At 40.1% G+C, this 19038-nt stretch overlaps 1 protein-coding gene across 1 annotated transcript in view; it reads right to left on the reverse strand.

Moving 5' to 3' along the window:
* Nucleotides 1-19038, reverse strand: part of DOCK5 (dedicator of cytokinesis 5) — a 186340-nt gene that overhangs the window by 35070 nt on the left and 132232 nt on the right. The window contains exons 27-35 of the mRNA XM_081076534.1: nucleotides 16219-16314; nucleotides 12357-12455; nucleotides 8975-9069; nucleotides 7943-8021; nucleotides 6428-6528; nucleotides 4244-4302; nucleotides 3773-3927; nucleotides 2886-2971; nucleotides 395-554 (exon numbers count right to left, since the gene is read on the reverse strand). Of these exons, the coding sequence (XP_080932660.1) occupies nucleotides 395-554; nucleotides 2886-2971; nucleotides 3773-3927; nucleotides 4244-4302; nucleotides 6428-6528; nucleotides 7943-8021; nucleotides 8975-9069; nucleotides 12357-12455; nucleotides 16219-16314 (930 nt within the window). The remainder of the gene's footprint in view (nucleotides 1-394; nucleotides 555-2885; nucleotides 2972-3772; nucleotides 3928-4243; nucleotides 4303-6427; nucleotides 6529-7942; nucleotides 8022-8974; nucleotides 9070-12356; nucleotides 12456-16218; nucleotides 16315-19038) is intronic.

Consider the following 19038-nt stretch of genomic DNA (forward strand, 5'->3'; position numbering starts at 1 on the left):
GATTTCAAGCACTATTGCTCTACTCAGGAGATAGTGTTTCTCATGCATGTGTATCTGTGCCTAATAATTCCAACAAGAAAGCAACTGCATGTAAACAAGACAGAGAAACAGGTGTGTGTGCAGGGATGGGAGGGGTGGTTGACCTTCAGAAAGAGAGTTAAGAACTTATGTAGCATTTTCCATCCTGTTTCCAATTTTATCCTCAACGTCTGTAGCTGTTGATAACTGTAAGTCCAAAGCTGAGTTGGCCGTTTCAATGAGACTCAGCAGGACAGACTTCATAAATGTGGCCCCAGGGTCCCTTCGTGTCTGGGAGATCTACTCAGAGCTGACTTTCTGGGTGCAGGGGTGGCCTGGCAGTGCCCTCCCGCCATCCCAGGGGCTTGGCACATACCAGCACATTCACGGTACAGCTCATCCGGTTCTCCTTGCTCTCGTCATGCATGACGATGGTTCTGTAGTCCAGGAGATTCTCTAAGAGGCTGCTGACCAGGAGCGCGAACACTTCTCCAGAGCTGGAGAGGTATTTATGTTTCCGGCAATGTTCTAGGAGCCTGGAAGGGTGGGAGTAGAGACAAATGCCCATGTCTCATGCTGTCATTCCAGCACCACTGATGAGCACTGTCCAGGGTCCTAGGAGCAGGTGGTGAGGAGACACACACCCTTCACTCAACACAGTTACCCACGTTCTGTGTTCCCTGTGGAGCTTTAGCTCAAGTCCCACCATCACCTCATCACCTACAATCCCAGACCACTAAGCCCTTCTTTGACCTTCTATTTGTATTTTTTTTTTTTTTTTTGGTAAATATGATAGAAACCGGAACCTTTGCCCAAAGGTTTGTGCATGCATCTGATCACTCTCCTCGGGTTGAAAGAGATCACCTTTTCTATGTTTTTATTCTCCCAAAAGCCTACCACTTTAGAGCATCTGGTGGGCATTCTGGAAAGCCTTGCATCAATGCCCCACCTACAGGAGCCTAGGAATCTAGCATACATCCAGACATGTGGCTTTTCAGATAAAAGTGGTTATTTTTCAGGGGGAAAAATCCAGAATTGTAAACAAGACTGAAGCTAAAGTTTGGGTCTAAATCCTTTTTCTTTGGATCCAAATATAGCAAAACTTCAATATGGGCTTCTAAGATTAGACAATAAGAAGAAAAATTGAAGAACAAGAAGAGAGAGAGAGAGAGAGAGAGAGAGAGAGAGAGAGAGAGAGAGAGAGAGAGAGAGAGAGAACGCAATGGGTTCAAAGAGTTAGTCCAGACTCCAGAATTATTCTTGGGCTTTAGAGGTTTGTGCCTGTGCCTCATATTTTTGTGAGTTAGTGATCCAGAATGCAGAAACCAAAGTAAGATCTTTATGTGAAAAGTCAGCCATAGGAGTTTTTAAAAATGAATCTTTTATTATTTGTAAATATTGTGTGTGTTTGTATGTGTGGGAAATTTTTCCATGAACACCTATATGAGATCAGAATCGCAAAAGTGATAAATTAGCAGGTTTGAATCCTGTTTCCACAGGTAGACTTAATGGAAATAGGATAAAAAGATCAAGTCTTATCATCCATTAAAAATAAGAAAGACATCTTGTTCTTGAAAATACAGATGAGTTATCAATTCATTTCTGAGTATCCAGTATGCTAGCTCCTTAAAAAAAATCTTAAAAAAAAAAAAGAAAAACGAAGTGGGGAGCCCTGTCCTCAAGCATAGTCTGGGCACAACACTTCCTCTAAACAGGTGAATAATGGAACGACCCAGGCACACACCCAATCAACAGGTGACATAGTTGGTCAACATCATAAAAGCTCAGAGAACACAGAAATGAATTATCTAGAGTAGTAACAGCCTGGAGGATGAGAGGATTTGAAGATACTAATAATAATAGTAATCAGCACAAAAACCAGAGCAGCCAACATTTACTCAGCATCAACTCTGTAACAGACATTATCGTGCTTCCCTGAAAATAAGACCTAACTGGAAAATAAGCCCTAGCATGATTTTTCAGGATGACATCCCCTGAACATAAGCCCTAATGCATCTTGTGGAGCAAAAATTAATATAAGACCCAGTCTTATTTTCGGGGAAATACAGTATGAGAATGCACCATCTTAATTCATCCTCACCACAAAACCAAAATATAGATCCTATTATTGTAAATGGAAAAAAAAATGAGGTGTTGGATAGGTTAAGTCACCTGTCCACGGTCAAACTCCTAGACGGTGCAGAAAACAGTATTTGAAGCTCAATCTCTCTCTAATTCCAACATGCAAGTATTTTAACTGCTCTTTTTCTAATTCCATATGTGCAAAGGAAAATTAAGAGGGACAGTACATGATGGGTGAGGGTCTGTGGGGGTGTGGGTGGGGTGTAGGGGTAGTAATGTGAGCACAGAGAGGGAATGAATGGCAGCTTGGGGGTGGGAGGAGGGAAGGGAGTGAAAAGACCAACAAAGCTGGAGATACCATTAGTGTTCTTTGTGGTCATAGAGAGGGCATAAGGTATTTTTAAATGTAAAATGGTCCTTGAAATGCTTTTCCCCTTATCCTTTAAATTATTGCTTTGAAGCCATAATTTGAGGTAGTAGCACTTTGGGTGAAGGTCATCAATTCAAACACTGGGCAAAATGCCCCTGTTTTGTACATCTCTCCCTCCCTCCCTCTGGTCTGTTCTTAGTGGCCGGGGTGGCCAGCAAATCATTTGATTCACATCAGATAAACTAATGTCAGCAGTCAATGGTGTACACTCCACTGACCCCACTGAGCACCCTTCGTAGTGATGACCCTGGTGATTCTGTGACTACTCAATGGGTCTGTAAGAGCAGTAGGAGACTGTTTTTCTCCATCACTAAATGGTGCCATCAACTTGAGGTTTTGTTTCTGAAATACTCACAGTTTTTCCAGAAGGACCTTGTACTGTTCATCTCCTCTGCCCCCTTCTACTTCTTGGTCCAACTTGGTGATCAACTCATCCTCAAACTGAAAGCAGAGTAACAATTTCACAGGAGAATGCCATATCCTTAGAAGAGGATACGAGAGACGCCTGGCCAACCTGCCCAGATTTGGCCTCATCCCTTTATTAAATTGTGAATTATTTTCAACATACATAGAGGAAGATCACACTTCACATTGTCTATTAAGAGCATACCAAGGACCTGTCAAAGTTTTCTAAAGCAGTCTCATGTTACTTTGTCCTTTGCTTGACATTTGCAGAAAAAAAAAAATTACCCCAAACGTTATTTTCTTATTACAACTATGCATATAAAGTAGCCTCATGATTCTAATTTTCTATTTTTGTCTGAGTCTCGGCAATGGAATTGTTTTATTTCTGATTTTGCAGAGCTTCAAAACTGCAAAAATTCAATATTACTACACGGTAAGGAAAGTGAAACAGAAAAAACATTAACAGGCAAACTGAGGTCTCTAAACTAGAGACCTCGGCATCATTCCCTTGATCCACTGTCTTAGTCTCTCAGCTATTGCAATAGATATTGCATATATTGCAACAGATAGGATTCAAATGCATGAAGTCAGATTTTAATAATCCAGAGATAGAAAGCTGCTTTAGGAAATACATGTAGCAAAAAGATTGCTTTAGTCCTGGGTTGAAATACCTGCTTCTATCTCTAATTGCTTTACAAAATGAAATGTAAAAAGATAAATGTTTTTATATCAACTTTGATTTGTATAATTCAGGCTAAGACTTCTCTATATAGAAAGAAAATAAATAAGAACTGACTGTGTGGGCATTAGTAAAATTATAGGTCTACAAGCTCTTACCATATGGAAATTGCCATTTCCACTGAAATTGAGCTCACACTGCATCATATCAAAAAAAATGGGGATGGTGGCTTTCCGAAGCTCTACTTCAGGGGTCAATGTGACTTCCAGAATGGGACCCACCATAGACGGAATGAATTTGATTTTGTGGGGACCTGAAATGGAAGTAAGAAAAGTATTACAAAATAATTTCACTGGAAGTAAAGGGTTACAGTCTTCCTCCAGAGGGCCCATAAGAAAAGAAAATGTTTATGTGGGTAAATCAACTCAATTTAGAAGTGACTAAATATTGTATTCTGATAACATGTGGATGTCACCAACAAGAGATCTACAAGTCAACGTTCACATCCACACACACACACACAGACAAATAAATCTCAGGGTTCCTAGAATTAAAATTAAAAAGAATTCATCATGGGATGCTTATCACACAGGAGTGGTATGAGGGCTTGTCCAAGTTCATACACTCACCCAGGTTATACCACATGTCCCGGATCCTAAAGCCGATTTCTTTTCTCATGTCCCCATATCTAGAAAGAAGATCATAAACCAAGAGAAAGATTTACAGTGGAAACGAGTACATATAATAAAATGACGTGGGAAATAAAAATAGCCTGTGTTCCTCTAGGTGACATTTAAGTCAGGTTTTGAGGCAAGGTCACTTGAAGAGATAAGGTCTATAACTACACCAAGCCCCCAAAGCGAACGGAGCCCCACAGAGGAGAGAGAACTGTAACAGCAGGAGGCAGGCCAAGTGCAAATCCTGAAGAATAACTGAGAAGATCAGAGTGACAAGGAAGGGAAGGGAGAAGAGTGAGAAACACTCCACTTGCTGTTAACCAAAGAAATAAAAACAAAGACTACTGAAAAGGATGATAAATGGGGTATGACTAATATAATAATGTGACTGATGTCTAACAAACATGCTGACTTGATATACTTATATTTGAGTAGCCCATATCCACATCACACTGGGGAGATCTGGACATACATTCTCAATTGGGGGGTGGGGTGGGAATATTGTCTCCAAAAGGCTGAAAATTGGTCCTAAGCAGCCAAAACAAAAAAAGAAGCTTTTGCTTTTCTGTATAAAGTACAGATATACATAAACAGATATATTTGTGGTACTAATATTTCATAGGGGGCATGATGAGAAAAACAATTTCTCAAAGGTTTCCTTATAAGAGTAGATAATGAAAAAAGGAAAGTTGAGAAACATTGACAGACTCTAGGGTGGAGGTGAATAAGAATGATCTGGAAATCTCTTAAAGAAGACATATGGCTCGTGCTACCCTACACCACATACCAGATCAGAGGCTGGGGCTTGGAAAAATGGAAATTCGGTGGGTCACAGCAAATGTTTGCAGGCAACTCTAATATGGACCTATAACTCATCCTACAACCATAGTTCTACGTTTTCCATTCATGCTACTATTGTGCCAAACATGTCTTTTTTAAATTCCTCCTTTGGAAATGCCGTCAGATGCTAGTATAAAAATCATATTTCAATTTTTCTCTTACTATTCCATTTTAACAAAAATACCTAACCATTTTATGATTAATTCACTAAGCCTATATGGTCAATGTCTGGAACATAATAGACAATAAATAACTATTCCTGTTGATTATTAATACTACTGTTGATGCTACTACTACTAAAAAAAAAGAGAAATCTTGAAAAAAAGTACATTCACATTTCTATAAGCTTAAAATATATAAATGTTATTTCCAAAGGTTTATCTCTGTCCTCATGCATGTATATATTTTCACATGGATTGTACTTAGTCACACTTTGCTTTGAACAAAACCAGAATCATTAATCCTAAGTAGCCACTTTCTTTATCAGACGTGGTGTTAACTAACTTCACTTATGAGTGTTCAACCAAAATCAAATCCATCCTTGAAAGAAACTATCATTTAAGATAATCTCAACAGTGAGATTAAGGTTTCCACCTAAACATCAATTACCTTTCGATGCCCACCCCACAAAGACATTCATAATACAGGTTTCACTTTTCTCTTCGAAAACACAATCACTAAATCACAATCTCTTAGCCACCAATCTCAGTGTTTTGGGGAGGAATCAGAGATAGAGGAATGCTAGACGGTTTGTTTCGGGCTCTCAATGAACTCTAAAACAGACCCAAGATGAAAGCAATGAAAAGCTTCCCTACACCCCTCATCACTCTTGCACATTAGTCCATTTTGAATTCCGAGCCAGGAATCTGGAAAGCATATTTAGGTGATGTGTTAGACATGGCTTCTCTGTTGAACATTGAGAGGTATGGCAATGGCGCCAGAGGAGCCTACTTCGGGAAGCATGAGTGAGAAGGAGGCAGTGCACCTATAATTTGGACAAGCTGCTAGCAGAGGCGCAGCTATTCTCGGAGATGGGAGGACTGGCCAGCTTCAGTGCCTCTCCACTTACAGATTCTATATATAAAAAAAAAAAAAAATGCGATGGGAGATGGGACCTTGAGAAAAGAGAGGAATCTGGGGAAATTTGAGGTCTATTATGTCATTAATTATAAGACGTATCTCATTAAGAACATGGTACCCAGTGAATGGTAATTTCTACGATACCCCAAATCCTGCACTGAATAGAAATGGAGAAATCACCTACCCAATCTTAAGCAAGTTTAAGAGGACACTCACTTTTTTACAATTTTGGTGCGCTTGGCTTGAGAGAAGGTTTCAAGCTGAAGGGACTCGTGGGTGAGAAATGCTACTGCCAAATGGAAGTAATTGTTCCAGAGCTGTTCAAAATTAATCGTGTGGGTGAAAATAAATGGAAAATAACATTAATAAGAGTCATTGTAAAACAGTGCCACATGATAGAAAGTCACTTGCCAAGAATTAATGAAAAAAACCAAAATAAAATCCACAAGACTTCTTTTTCTTTCTTGTGTTTCAATTATTCAGCCCTGAAAGTTTTAGCACTTAGTATTAAGCTTTAAAAAAAAAAAAAAAAACCACCAAACTATTATATTTGTCTTTACTCCTGGGATAAAGACAGACTGCTGCCAAGAAGTGTACCTATTTATAGTAAGTAGTTTGGCAATATGTATCCAAAGTCCTAAAATTATGCCAAACGTTTGAACCAGTGAATATTTCAGGACTTTATCCTGGCAAAATAAATCACGGGTATTTAAAAATATTTAAAACAAGGAAGGCCCTCACAGTGCTACTTAACCTAACAGAAAATGGAAACAACCTAAATGTTCATAAGAATTTAGGTAAATAAATCATGGCCCAGCCATACAATGGACTGTATTCAGTCATTACAAATATTGTGAAAATATTAAATATCATTGAGAAGATCACAGAAAAAGTCAATAGAGTAAGAGGTTACCAAAGAAATGCACAACTCCATTCCATTTTGGCATATATATATATATTAATATATACCAATATACATAGGTACATCCACATATACATATATACACATGTGTACATACACATTTACATGTATATGCATATGCATACATGCATATATAATCTCCTCTACTTACGACTCTCCACTTTTAAATGTCTATAGATACAAACAAAAGCACATGATACAGCAAAGCACATCACATACTGGATGTGATGAGGTCTATTATGAGCTGGAACATAAGCTCCATGACGGCAGGGACTTGGGGTACCTTCACCAGGGCCTGTGCATATAAACGCTCTAATATTTGTCAGATGAATGAATGAATGAATGAAGATGGAGTCAGCGGTCACCTGTTTGGTTATTGCTTTGGATTTTCAAGCAAGTGTATATGACCCTCTTTTCAGAAACTAAAACATTTGTAGGTAGAGGAGTATCTGTGTGACCGTCTGCAAGCACATGTGTGTATGTTATTTGGGTTATGGCAACAGAGGAAAGGAGGACAATTCCTCTTTCCATGTTCTTTTTTTTTTTCCAGTTACATTTTCTACTATTAGTTCTTATTATGTTTTTTTGTTTTTTACACGTGTGAACTCTACAGAAAGAAGAAAAAAACCCTATTTGACTGTGTTTGGAGGACAGAGGGATGAAACTGTGTGCTTTGTGAAAGGAGAAAAGACAAGAAAACTTTTTCCTATTTAAAAATGACGAAACCTGAGGTGATGTTTTCCAAAATGAACGAGTTCTCTTACTCTGGCTGAGAATTCAAGGAACAACTAGGTGAGTAGCATGCCTACCTGAAGTTCAAAGCTTGACTTATCCATGAAGTACCTCGTGAGAACCTCAGCAAACTGATTTATGGCACGGAGGAAAACCCTGGGGGAGGAAAACACTAGATAAAGAAGGCGACCTCAAGCCCATGGAAACACTTTCCATCTAGGTTAAAAACCAAAGCAAAGCAAACCTCGACTTGGCAGCCTATAACCTTTAGATCTACCAAGGTCATTGGAGACCAATGACAGCGCAGTCTGCAGAGGGTACTGAAGGTCGGGTCAGTTTCTAGAACTGACTACAAGCACCACGCATGGCTGCATCACCATTTAGCCAGCTGAAGGTAGAGCTGACAAGCCAGATCTCTTGAGCCGCAGACCAGGGCTCTTTATGCTCTACCACGACACCTCTGTTTTAAAGTCTAGGGTTTCTGATGCGAGTTTTTTCTCTAATCTGTACAGAGTTGGGAAGAGTTTTTCTAATCAGGACTATGTAGAATTAATAATGCTTAAAATATGGGTGGCCAGATGGCTCAGTTGGTTAGAGTGTGAGCTACGAACAACAGGGTTGCCGGTTCGATTCCCACATGGGCCAGTGAGCTGCACCCTCCACAACTAGATTGAAGACAACAAGCTGCCGCTGAGCTGCCAGAAGGGCATCTGGATAGCTCAGCTGGTTATAGAGTGCAGGCTCTCAATAACAAGGTTGCCAGTTCAATTCCCACATGGGATGGTGGGCTGCGCCCCCGGCAACTAAGATTGAAAACAACGACTGGACTTGGAGCTGAGCTGCGCCCTCTACAACGAGACTGAAGGACAACGACTTGGAGCTGATGGGCCCTAGAGAAACACACTGTTCCCCAATATTCACCAATAAAAAATAAAAACTTAAAAATTAAGAAAAGAAAAAAAAGGAAATCATAAGGAAGAGGAAATACATTTAGTGTATTTATTGAAAAAAATTCGCATACATGAAATCTGTGCAGTTCAACTCACGATGTTCAGGGGTCAGTTGTATTCAGAGTCAACTGCTTCAGGGCCTGCCACAGGCAGTCTTACCTGCTCTGAGTCATATTCATGACCATCCAGTCTCTGGCGTAAACATTTTTTCCAATCAGATCCTTAAACATGATAAAAGTTTCCATGAGGAAGTCCTGTAGAGAACAAAGGAGGAATGGCTGGAGAAAAACTGGGTGACATTTCATAAGCCTTTCCCCCAGCATGAAGACAAAAAGGAACACAACTTCAGAACAAAATAGCAGCCTAGTTTTTTAATATGGTTTCAGGGATAACGAAGCATCTTTAGAGCTACCATGCAATTTGAATTTTACATTATATACTCTGATGAGAAACACAGGATGAAAAAGTTGTCCTCATTTTACAAATGATAAAACTGAGGCTGTGAAAAATTAAACAGCTTGCTTAAGGTCCTAGAAACTAGGAAGCAGGAGAACTGGGAAGAAAACTTGGGGCTCTGGACCCCAAGTTTAGAGCCGTATCTTTAGTTCTCAGCTGTCCACTGTTGCCTGAATTGATCTACTGCCCTTAAAATGAATTTACCAACAACTGTGAGCAAAGTGACATTTCTAATAACTCTGTGCCCAATTCTTTCTTACTGTTAGAACAGAACAAAAATGGTATAATTAAGAAGCAAAGTCATGATTCTTCCTATTCCAGGAATAAAACCATGTGTAGCTTGGGAGAAGGGTCCTACATGGACCTTCAAAGGAGATTCTAGCAGATAGATCATGACTGTAACAACTAATAACAAAAGTCCAGTATCAGAAAAACAGCTATTCTACTTAACCGGGGGCTACGAGTAAAAAGTAACTCAGAAATAGAACAAGCGGACTAAAATACCAAAGCTAAAAAGCTTTTAAAGCTTTCTTATTTATTAGTTAGTTAAATTTAGACATTTTCCACTTGGATTTCTGAAATGAAAATCCAGTCCAATTTTTCTAGCACTAAACCTCACAGTTCATAAGAAGGATACCTTTTAGCAGAAAGAACACCGGCCTTGGGAGTTCGGAGGCCTGGGTTCTATTTCTAATGCTATTCCTTCGAGACGCAGGGCAAGTCAGTCAACTTCCTGCACTTTGGGTGCCCAACAGCACAGGGATGGGAAGACTTGGGCTCTAAAGTCCACGCCGCCTTTGATTCTTCCTGCTCTTAAATGGAGAGTCAGACTTTTCTATGCTCAATTCTGACACCACAGACACCGTTTGCGAGTTTTCCAATTTTTCATCATGCATATGTGAAGGGCGCTGACTGATTTATTTACTATTCTATTAATGTTTTCTCTCCAATCCACAAGAATCCGTGGTTTGTGAAGCAAGGATTCAATCACAGGCCAGTTATCCACTTCTGAGGCTGACTCTACACCCAGAACAAAAGCCATTCCTCACAGATAATCCCAGGCCTCCTTCTCTACCACTTCGCAAAGTCTTTCACGTGATCTGTTCAGGAGGCAGCATGAGAGCGGAGAGGCCAATCTACTGCAAGTCAAAAGGCCTTGCTGTATACACCACAGTTCTGATGACCACAGCTCCCTCATTGGGATAACAATCCTTTTTAATCAGATAATACAGGGGGAAGAGCTCACCTTTGTTCTGGAAAACAGGAGTTAAACCTGTTTTTTTGCTAACTGAATGGAGACAAATTGTCAGTAGATTGAATTTAGTATAACTTCCCTTATTCTACCTGCTTGTCGAAAGAAATTTGATAAAAAAGTCACAAAACTACTTCTATATTAATTTTATATTTTATGACAATAAAGTCATTATTATAAATAGCTAGTCTTCATAGGCATTAACTACATGCCACGCACAAAGTTAGGCATTTTCCATGCATCGATTCAATCTATATCCATTCACATTAGCCCTCAAGACAGCTACTGTCTTACAGATGAGGAAACTGAAGTTTAGTGAGGTGAAATAGCTTGCCCAAAATTTCACAGACGGGAGTGAAAGAGCCAGAATTCCAACCCAGATCTGAGTATTCAAAATCCTGTGTTCTTAAACCCACGACACCATCTGCCTATGGAGGAGAAACCCTGCTACCTTCAGCTTCTCTCTCTCTCCTCCTCTCTTCACTTCTCTAGCACTGGTCTTGGCAGGCACACCTACATAGGCTCTGGGTTCCTGTGCCCTGCTGCCTGTGAGAGCATGGCCTCCGTGAGGCCCAGGCAGGCCTCCAGATTAAGCCACATGGTCCACTACAGCATTTTGAGAGTTCACCCATGGACCAATGAGCACTACTACTACTAACAGTAATAATAATAAATAGCACTTTCTCTCCAATTCTTTGTGCGTTTTGCTATCACAGAACCTCCTAGAAAGGAGGGCAACTGGCAGGAAAGGAGCTGGATATCCTTGGGTGTATTGGTCATAGACTATCAGTATAATACAGGCAGCAAGTAGAAAATCTAGAGCATAAAGATGACTGAAATATGCACGGATGATGGGAAGTTACCGAGAACAAAAGCTAGTACAACAGGGCATCAAAGTGCTAATCCAGCTCCACGTCCAGCCCACTGCTTTACAAGATAAGATGATACCTCCAATGATGTGTTAACAGCCACTAAACATTTCCTCAGGGGAAGGGTCCTGGGGAGCAGCCAGAGGCCTAACCTAGCCTCTCAGCAACCTTCGGTTGTAGGCTTCATAGTATTGCTGAGAACGATTTTCTTCTTTAAAACCAACGAGAACTGAATACAGAGGGTGCCAGTGTTTTTCTTTCTTAAAATGAATTTAGTATAACTTCCCTTATAAGAAAGGAAAAACAAAACTGTATTAAAGTGACACTGATGGTAATCACTCTGAGCACCTCTTGTAATTGCAGAAGTCAAACGTGACTTGTATTCATCTTTTGCTGTCGGTAGGTATTGAGTATTACCATTTTAATGTTTTTTTCCTTTCTTAAAATGTGTATACATTTTTTGGGCACCCTCTTTATTTTCAGATGAAGATAACTTGCAAACTTTATAAGGGGCAGGTATCATCTCTCTTGTTGCCCTTTCCAAGGAATACTGAAAACGATGACCTCCACCGTATCGTAGAAGACTTTGCACACCTCTGTCTCAAAATCCTTGCCGTGGTCTGAGTAATTATAGTCCTAGAAAATCAGGCACTATCTGCTTCTGAGAGCAAAAAAAAATCTCCCAACTGTTTCTAAATAAGGACTCTCTACATCCAAGAGACTCGGGGGGTTGAATGAGGACCCGTGGGTATACATATTGTACTCTTCTTCCAATCTTATCCCAGAGGGAAAATAAGAATCAAATCAACACTTTCCTTTTCATCATCATTGTGGACAGCTGCACGGCACTGGAGGTGGACAGGGAGAGATCCCTACACTCATGATGCTCAGTTTTGGTTGATGTTGTTGTTTTGCTACATATCATCATTCTTAAGGTTACCAGGACCCAACAAAAACAACTTACAATGATGTCTTGTCTGGTTTTGAAAGTGCTGACATAGATGGTGTAGTGGCTGTCATCCATTTGCCGCAGGATGGCAATCATGCAAGCAACAAAACTCCCCTGAAGGAGAAAAAAAGCACAACCACAAATCACAAACTCAGACCGACACAACAAGATTTAGGCACCTGTACTTTGCTTTTCCCCACCCAGTTACCTGTAGGGATCACACCTAACTGGAAACATTCCAAGGGTTCAAAGGGCACAGGCTTTGCTGTTTCTGCTTAAAAGGACCTCCTTTCGAGTGCGAATTAAGGAATGTGGAGGGATGGCTTTCCTCATCCCAGGAATGGCTAAGATTTGTGCAATCCTGTAGGTCAAGGAACATGGACTTCAAGATCTCAGTTAGATTACTAGTTAAGCTGAAACTTGTGGACTTTGAGTTTCTTGTTGAGACAGAGTTATAGTGTGGAAAGAAGTTCATGGAAAAATGTCTGAAATATGTAGATCATTTGAGCAAATGTGAGTTTGGAGAAATGCCAGGAGGAAAAAGAGAAGTAGTGAAACTGAGAGTGGAAGAGAGGAAAAGAGGATAGGAAATGAGCGTTCCCTGGTAGAACACTTCAATGTCTTTTCTCCCACACTAGAAGTCTTTAGCCAGTTGTTTCCAGCATGTTATGCACCTGTAACTGTGGACCTGGTTTGCAGAGAGGGACTGAATAATTATAGATGATTAACATAATTCTGGTTTTGAGGTCAAGAATTATATATCCCATGTGCTTTCCCCTAGTCCAACCATATTTGAATCATAGACTTAATATTCTAGCCAGAGGGCAAATATTTAAGGATAAATGTCCTCCTATATTCGTATAGTTATGAAAACAACACCAATTTAAATTAATTTGTCACAGAAGAGATGAATATACAGTGATTTTTGGGATGGAGGGAATGGCTACCTAAACACAATAATGAAAGACTATCCATGTACACCTCCTTCTAAATGAACATCTGTCTTAGTCTCTTTTGTTTTAAAAAGTTTACTTTTCAATTATAAAGCAATATAAATTTTATTGTTTTACACACACACACACACACACACACACACACACACACACACGGTGCCAAAAAAAGTATACACATTATAAGAAAGGAAGAAACTATATTAAAATTGTAATATTCAATATATACTGTTAACAAAAAATGAATACAAGTCATGTTTGACTTCTGCAATTACAAGAGGTGCTCAAAGTGGTTACTATCAGCGTAATTTTAATACAGCTTTTTCCTTTCTTAAAATGTGTATACATTTTTTTGACACCCTCTGTATATATATATATGGTGTGTGTGTATATTTGTGTGTATGTATATATCTCTTTGTGACTGTGTCTTTTTCTCTTTGTATATCTTTCCTTCGCTTTTTCCTTCTTATGTTTATCTTTCTCAAGCATTCTCACTGTGCTCTCTTGGTATGTCTATCATTCCCATGTATTTCAGCTGTTTCCACACCCATCATTTTGTTTTAACAAAAACAAAGCAGGGGTACTGTCACTTTCACATTCAAATCCTTATTCTTCTCTTCAAACATACTAAGCCCATGTTCTTGAGTTAGTTTAAACAACAAGAGAAATAATAGATAATTTCACTAGTAAAAGAAGCTGAGTAGGTAAATTTAAATTAAGACATCTTGAGAATTATCTGTAAGCCAATACATTATTTCCTAAATGACATAGTTATCAATCTGCCTTTCTTTATATATTCTTTACATACATGGCAGAAATGGCTTAGCAATTGCAATTAATATCCAGTATGTATACCGTTAATAAAGGATCTGAATCCTTTTATAATATCTTTTGGGTCAGCTTGAGTTTTGATCTAGCAGAAAGACGTTTTACTTGTAGTCATTTCTCTACATATTTATTTGGATCTATTACCCATATATGAATCTTAAGACGGATCTCTTAGGGTTTCTGCCTCTGTCCAGAAGACCCTTCCCTACACATCCACATGGCCTACTCCCTCACTTTTTTCAAGTCTTTGTCCAAATTTTATCTTCTCAGGAAAACCATTCTTAACCACCTTGTTTAAATTTGAACTCTCCCACCCTGACTTCCTTTATCATGCCCATTTTTATCTCCATGGCACTTATCTCCTTCTAACACTATGCACTTTATTTTTATTGTTGTTACCATGTTTCCATGAAAACAAGACCTACCCCGAAAATAAGCCCCAGTAAAGATCATCAGCCAGACGGACGCATTTAGTACGTTATGACAATGTTCCGGAAGAGATGACATGACTGTATTTGAATAAACGTAGATTGTTGTACATGAAAAAAATCAGACATCCCCTGAAAATATGCCCTAATGTGTCTTTTGGAGCAAAAATTAATATAAGACCAGGTCTTATTTTCGGGGAAACATGGTATTGCTAGAACGTAAACTTTGCTAAGTTACTGATTTTGTCTCTTTTGTCCCCTGATGTGTCTCCAGTGCCTAGAATAGTGCTTGGCTTACAGTAGTTTCCTAATGCATATTTGTTGAATAAATGTTTTGTTTTGTTTTTTATCTACTATAGTAATCTGGAAACGTTATTTCCTATGTCCAGTAATTAAAATCTAACTGTATCTTTTCCTATCAAAAGTAAAAGATGCTTCATTTTCAGGATGATACAACTTGGCTTTCAACAGTTATCTGTGGTCTCAGTCACACTTTTCATCTGATATCTAACAGACACAGAAGATAGAGAAGAAGAGGCTAGAGCAACCCGGGCATTTCTGAAAGCATGCTGACTACAAGGTCTTCCAAACGTTTTTTACTTAGACCCCAAAGGGCTGGACGGTACCACAAGGCACCCATGTATAAGCATGTGGAACATCTGTGGAAATACGATGCAGGGGGAACGGAATTTATCAGACTTCCTCTCGTGGCGACTACAGGACACAGTTGTAAACATAACTGGGTAAAAGCTGCTTGGGGGCGGGGTTGGTGGGTTGGCGACTTGCATGTGCTCTGCAGCCATGGGGCTTGCCTGGATGTAAACCCCAATTCAACCCTCTGCTAGGTGTGTAACCTCTGCAGGTTTCTTAACCTCTCTCTTTGAACGTTTCCTCATTCAAAAAAATAGAGCTAATGAGAGAACTACTTGACAAGATCAGTGTGAGCTTTCAAAGACATATAAAGTGCTTAAAACAGTTCCTGGCACACACACACACACAAATCAGATCATGACTGTTACCACCACTACCGCTGGAAGTACGACTAGTATTACTATTATCATTCTAACAAGGGTAGATCCAGACAGAGCGTGCAGGGATTGAGAATCAGGACTAAATTATTTGAGATAATAGAGGAAATGCTGAAGGTAGCCCACCAAACCCCTCATTTTCTGCTCACCAAGACGCCTATGTTCCTGACATAGAACATTCAGCAAATATTTCGAGAGTAATAGGTTGAATGGGTACCGCGATATGCGTGTACCAGAGCACCCGCGTGTCGCAGTAGGTCTCTGCTTAGCTATAATTATATCAGGCTTGTGTCTGACGTGCAAGGTGTGCAAACCAAGAATGGATCCACACGCCTAACATGGATAGAAGCCTTACGCACGCTCCCCCGTGCGCCTCCCCTACAACCCTGTTGGACCATCTCCCCTCAAGAGAAAATCAGTATGAGAATTAAGATCTATTCACAGTTATAAGCAAAGGTCACCCATCCGGGAGGCCATCATGTTCTAGACCCCACTCACTTCTGAGGGAGCCATGCTGCATGGTGTGCAGGCACAGACTGTCCACAGGGATGTGAAGGGCCCATGGGATGGGAATCTGGTCCCCAAAGCCTCCCAAGAGGCAAACGGGACACTGAGAAGCAGCCGTGGCAGCAGCGATACTCACGAGGTGGGGAGACTGTCGGCTCATCCCGATCACGGTCCGGTTGATCCTTCTCAGCAGCCGCTCCATCACCTGCTGTATGTGCTTCGCCGTGGGGCCCTGGGGGGGAAGCACAGAGATGGGCACCACTTCTTCTGACTCAGCTGTCCTGCTCTTCAGGAAACCTCCAACAGATGCATTTTTTTTCTTTAAAGCTCACTCGGGCTCTTCCTTACAAAGCAGTCTCTCGTCCGAAAGGGAAACGTTGTTTCACAGAATTATACATCATGTTACTAAGGGATCAGTGGAAAATAGTCAGTTGTAACATTTACAAGATGAGTGTGGGGACGCAGGGGAAGAACGCCACCATCATCATCCAGATCATCCCAGCTCAGTGAGAGCTCACTCTGGCCACAGACTCATCCTAGTTTTGGGGGGACTCCTGTTAGCATGAGGTACTAGGCCCTAACGCTGAGCAGGTCTAGTTGCCCAGGACAATAGGGCACATGCATGGGAAGTGAAAGGCACTGATACAACGTTCTTACCACCTCTGTGTAGAAGAAAACAAGACATTCAAGTCAAGGAGACTGTTCTGGACTGCTTGTGTTTAAAATCCAGGTGTTGAAGCTCTACCTGCACAGTGACAACATCTGGATGTGGGGCCTTTGGGAAGTAATGAGGTCACGAAGGCAAGGCCTGATGGGATTAGTGTCCCTATAAGAGACCCTAGAGAGCCCAGACTTTCTCTCACTCTGTGCACACACACCCAGGCAAGGCCATGTGTGAACACAGAGAGAAGGCGACCGTCTGTGAACTAGGAGGAGGGCCCTCCCCACGAACCCATCCATGCTGGCAGCCTGACCTTGGACTTCCAGCCTCCAGAACTGTGAGAAACAAATTTCTATTGTTTAAGCCACCCAGTCCACGGTATGCCGTTCTGGCAGCTTGAGCAGACTAACAGGGATTTAACAATTTGACTCTGTCACGTGACTTTAAGCAATTATTTAACTTTGTTGAGCTTGTTTCTCAGAGCTGCAAAAAAAAATAAATAAATAAAAGTTCCCTTATAGGAATTAGTTGGGCTGATGTATACAATAGTGCTTCATAAATGTTTGTTTTTTCCTTCTTTCCTTTTTTTGTGGTTTGGTGTGACATTCATTCAGCTCAAACTTATCAATCTTCAACTTGACTCTTCAAAGCCTTTATCTATTCTTGCTTCATGACAGATATTCTGAAATTCCTGGTTACATGCTTCAAATAAGTAAACCACTGCTGTATGTAGTTTTATTAAAACCTCAAGTGTTGTTATTTTCCCCTCTCTGTCTCCCTCCCTTCTTTCCTTCCTTCCTTGCTTTACTTATTTACTTGCTTCCCACTTCTCTGAATGGGAGTGATTCCTAAAACCTGCCTCTCCTGGTGATGTTGCTTTTGCCTTCATTTCCGTAACAATTCCATACTGTACACTGTGCCAGGTGCGGAAGTCATGTGCAGGGCCTTGTGTGGAGGTATGAAAATGAATCAAGTATCCTCTGAGCCCTTAAGAGATTCACTGCTCAGCAGGAGAGCCAAGGCATGAATATAATTAAGCAAAACACAAAGCTCCCACAAGAACAGCAGGGTGCTGGCTTATCTTGTTCACTGCTGTATTCTTGGACCTATCACAGTGCCCAGGGCATGGGGGCTGCTCAGCAAGTATTTGTGAACCGAATTCATAACTCAAGGTACAAGATGATGATAACAGCCTTAAAAGAGACGAAGGGAACTAGTAGAGTGTGGGGTTTTGAGCAGGACTGCACCAGAAACAGCTTCATGGAGGTGCTTATTGCAAGTGGGCTTTGAAGAATGAGGATATCTAGAAGCTTATAGCTGTGAAAAGAGGCGAGAATCCTGGACTATAAAAAAGAGGCATAGGAATAAATGTCAGTAATTATGGAGCCTAGAATTAACTGAGGAGATGAGAAGATATAGGAAAACATGTGAAGTTAGCTCGTATATTTGAAAATGCTTATGGTAAAAAAAAAAAAAAAATCCATCACCATCAACAAAATTTATTGAATTTACTCCTTTAACAGAGCTCCAAGATCAATAATTTTGAATGCCTCTGCTCATTACAGGGAACATTATCAAGAAGACAAAAAAAAAAAAAATTAAGCCAATTAAATTTCCTAGCACAGGATGGAAATACATTCAAGTCATTTTTGAAGAGTCTTTCTGTGTAGTAAGAGGGGTGGCAGAGATATTATGTATATAAAAACCGGATCAGAAGTGGAAGAGACCTAGGAGGTCATCCAGAACAATTCTTATGTGTTATTGGATGGAAAAGTTATTGGATGGATAAAGAGCTACAGAGTAGTAATACTGGGATTAAAAAACCAAATAGCCTGATTCCTGTATTTCAGATTAATTTAGGATCTGAATTAACATACATATACTTTCTAGAACACTGTGACTGTGATTAAACCAGTGTCTAATACATTGTAGCCAACTTTACAGAGCTCGGAGCTTCACTGTAGTATGCTAATCAATGAGTCGTAAGAGTTACTTTTTAAAAATATTATTGTCACTACGACATGATCAATCACATGTATTTATTCGTTGTAAAGTCCTTGGTTAGGAATCCAATCCCCAATCACAAAATTCCTTGGTGAAATTTATTCCATTTTATAATGTGGTTTCTAGAAACACACTTAAGAAAAAAAAGGGGGGGGGGAGAGAGGACCTGTAATTCATATAGATCATTTATTATAAATATAATAAATATAAAATAGTACAAATAGTAAGGTGGGTTACAGGGGTTACGGGAAGAGACAAGGGCCGATGCGGGTGCGGTAGATAAAAAAAGAA

This window comes from Rhinolophus hipposideros, assembly GCF_964194185.1.
Source record: "Rhinolophus hipposideros genome assembly, chromosome: 16".
Lineage (NCBI taxonomy): Eukaryota > Metazoa > Chordata > Mammalia > Chiroptera > Rhinolophidae > Rhinolophus > Rhinolophus hipposideros.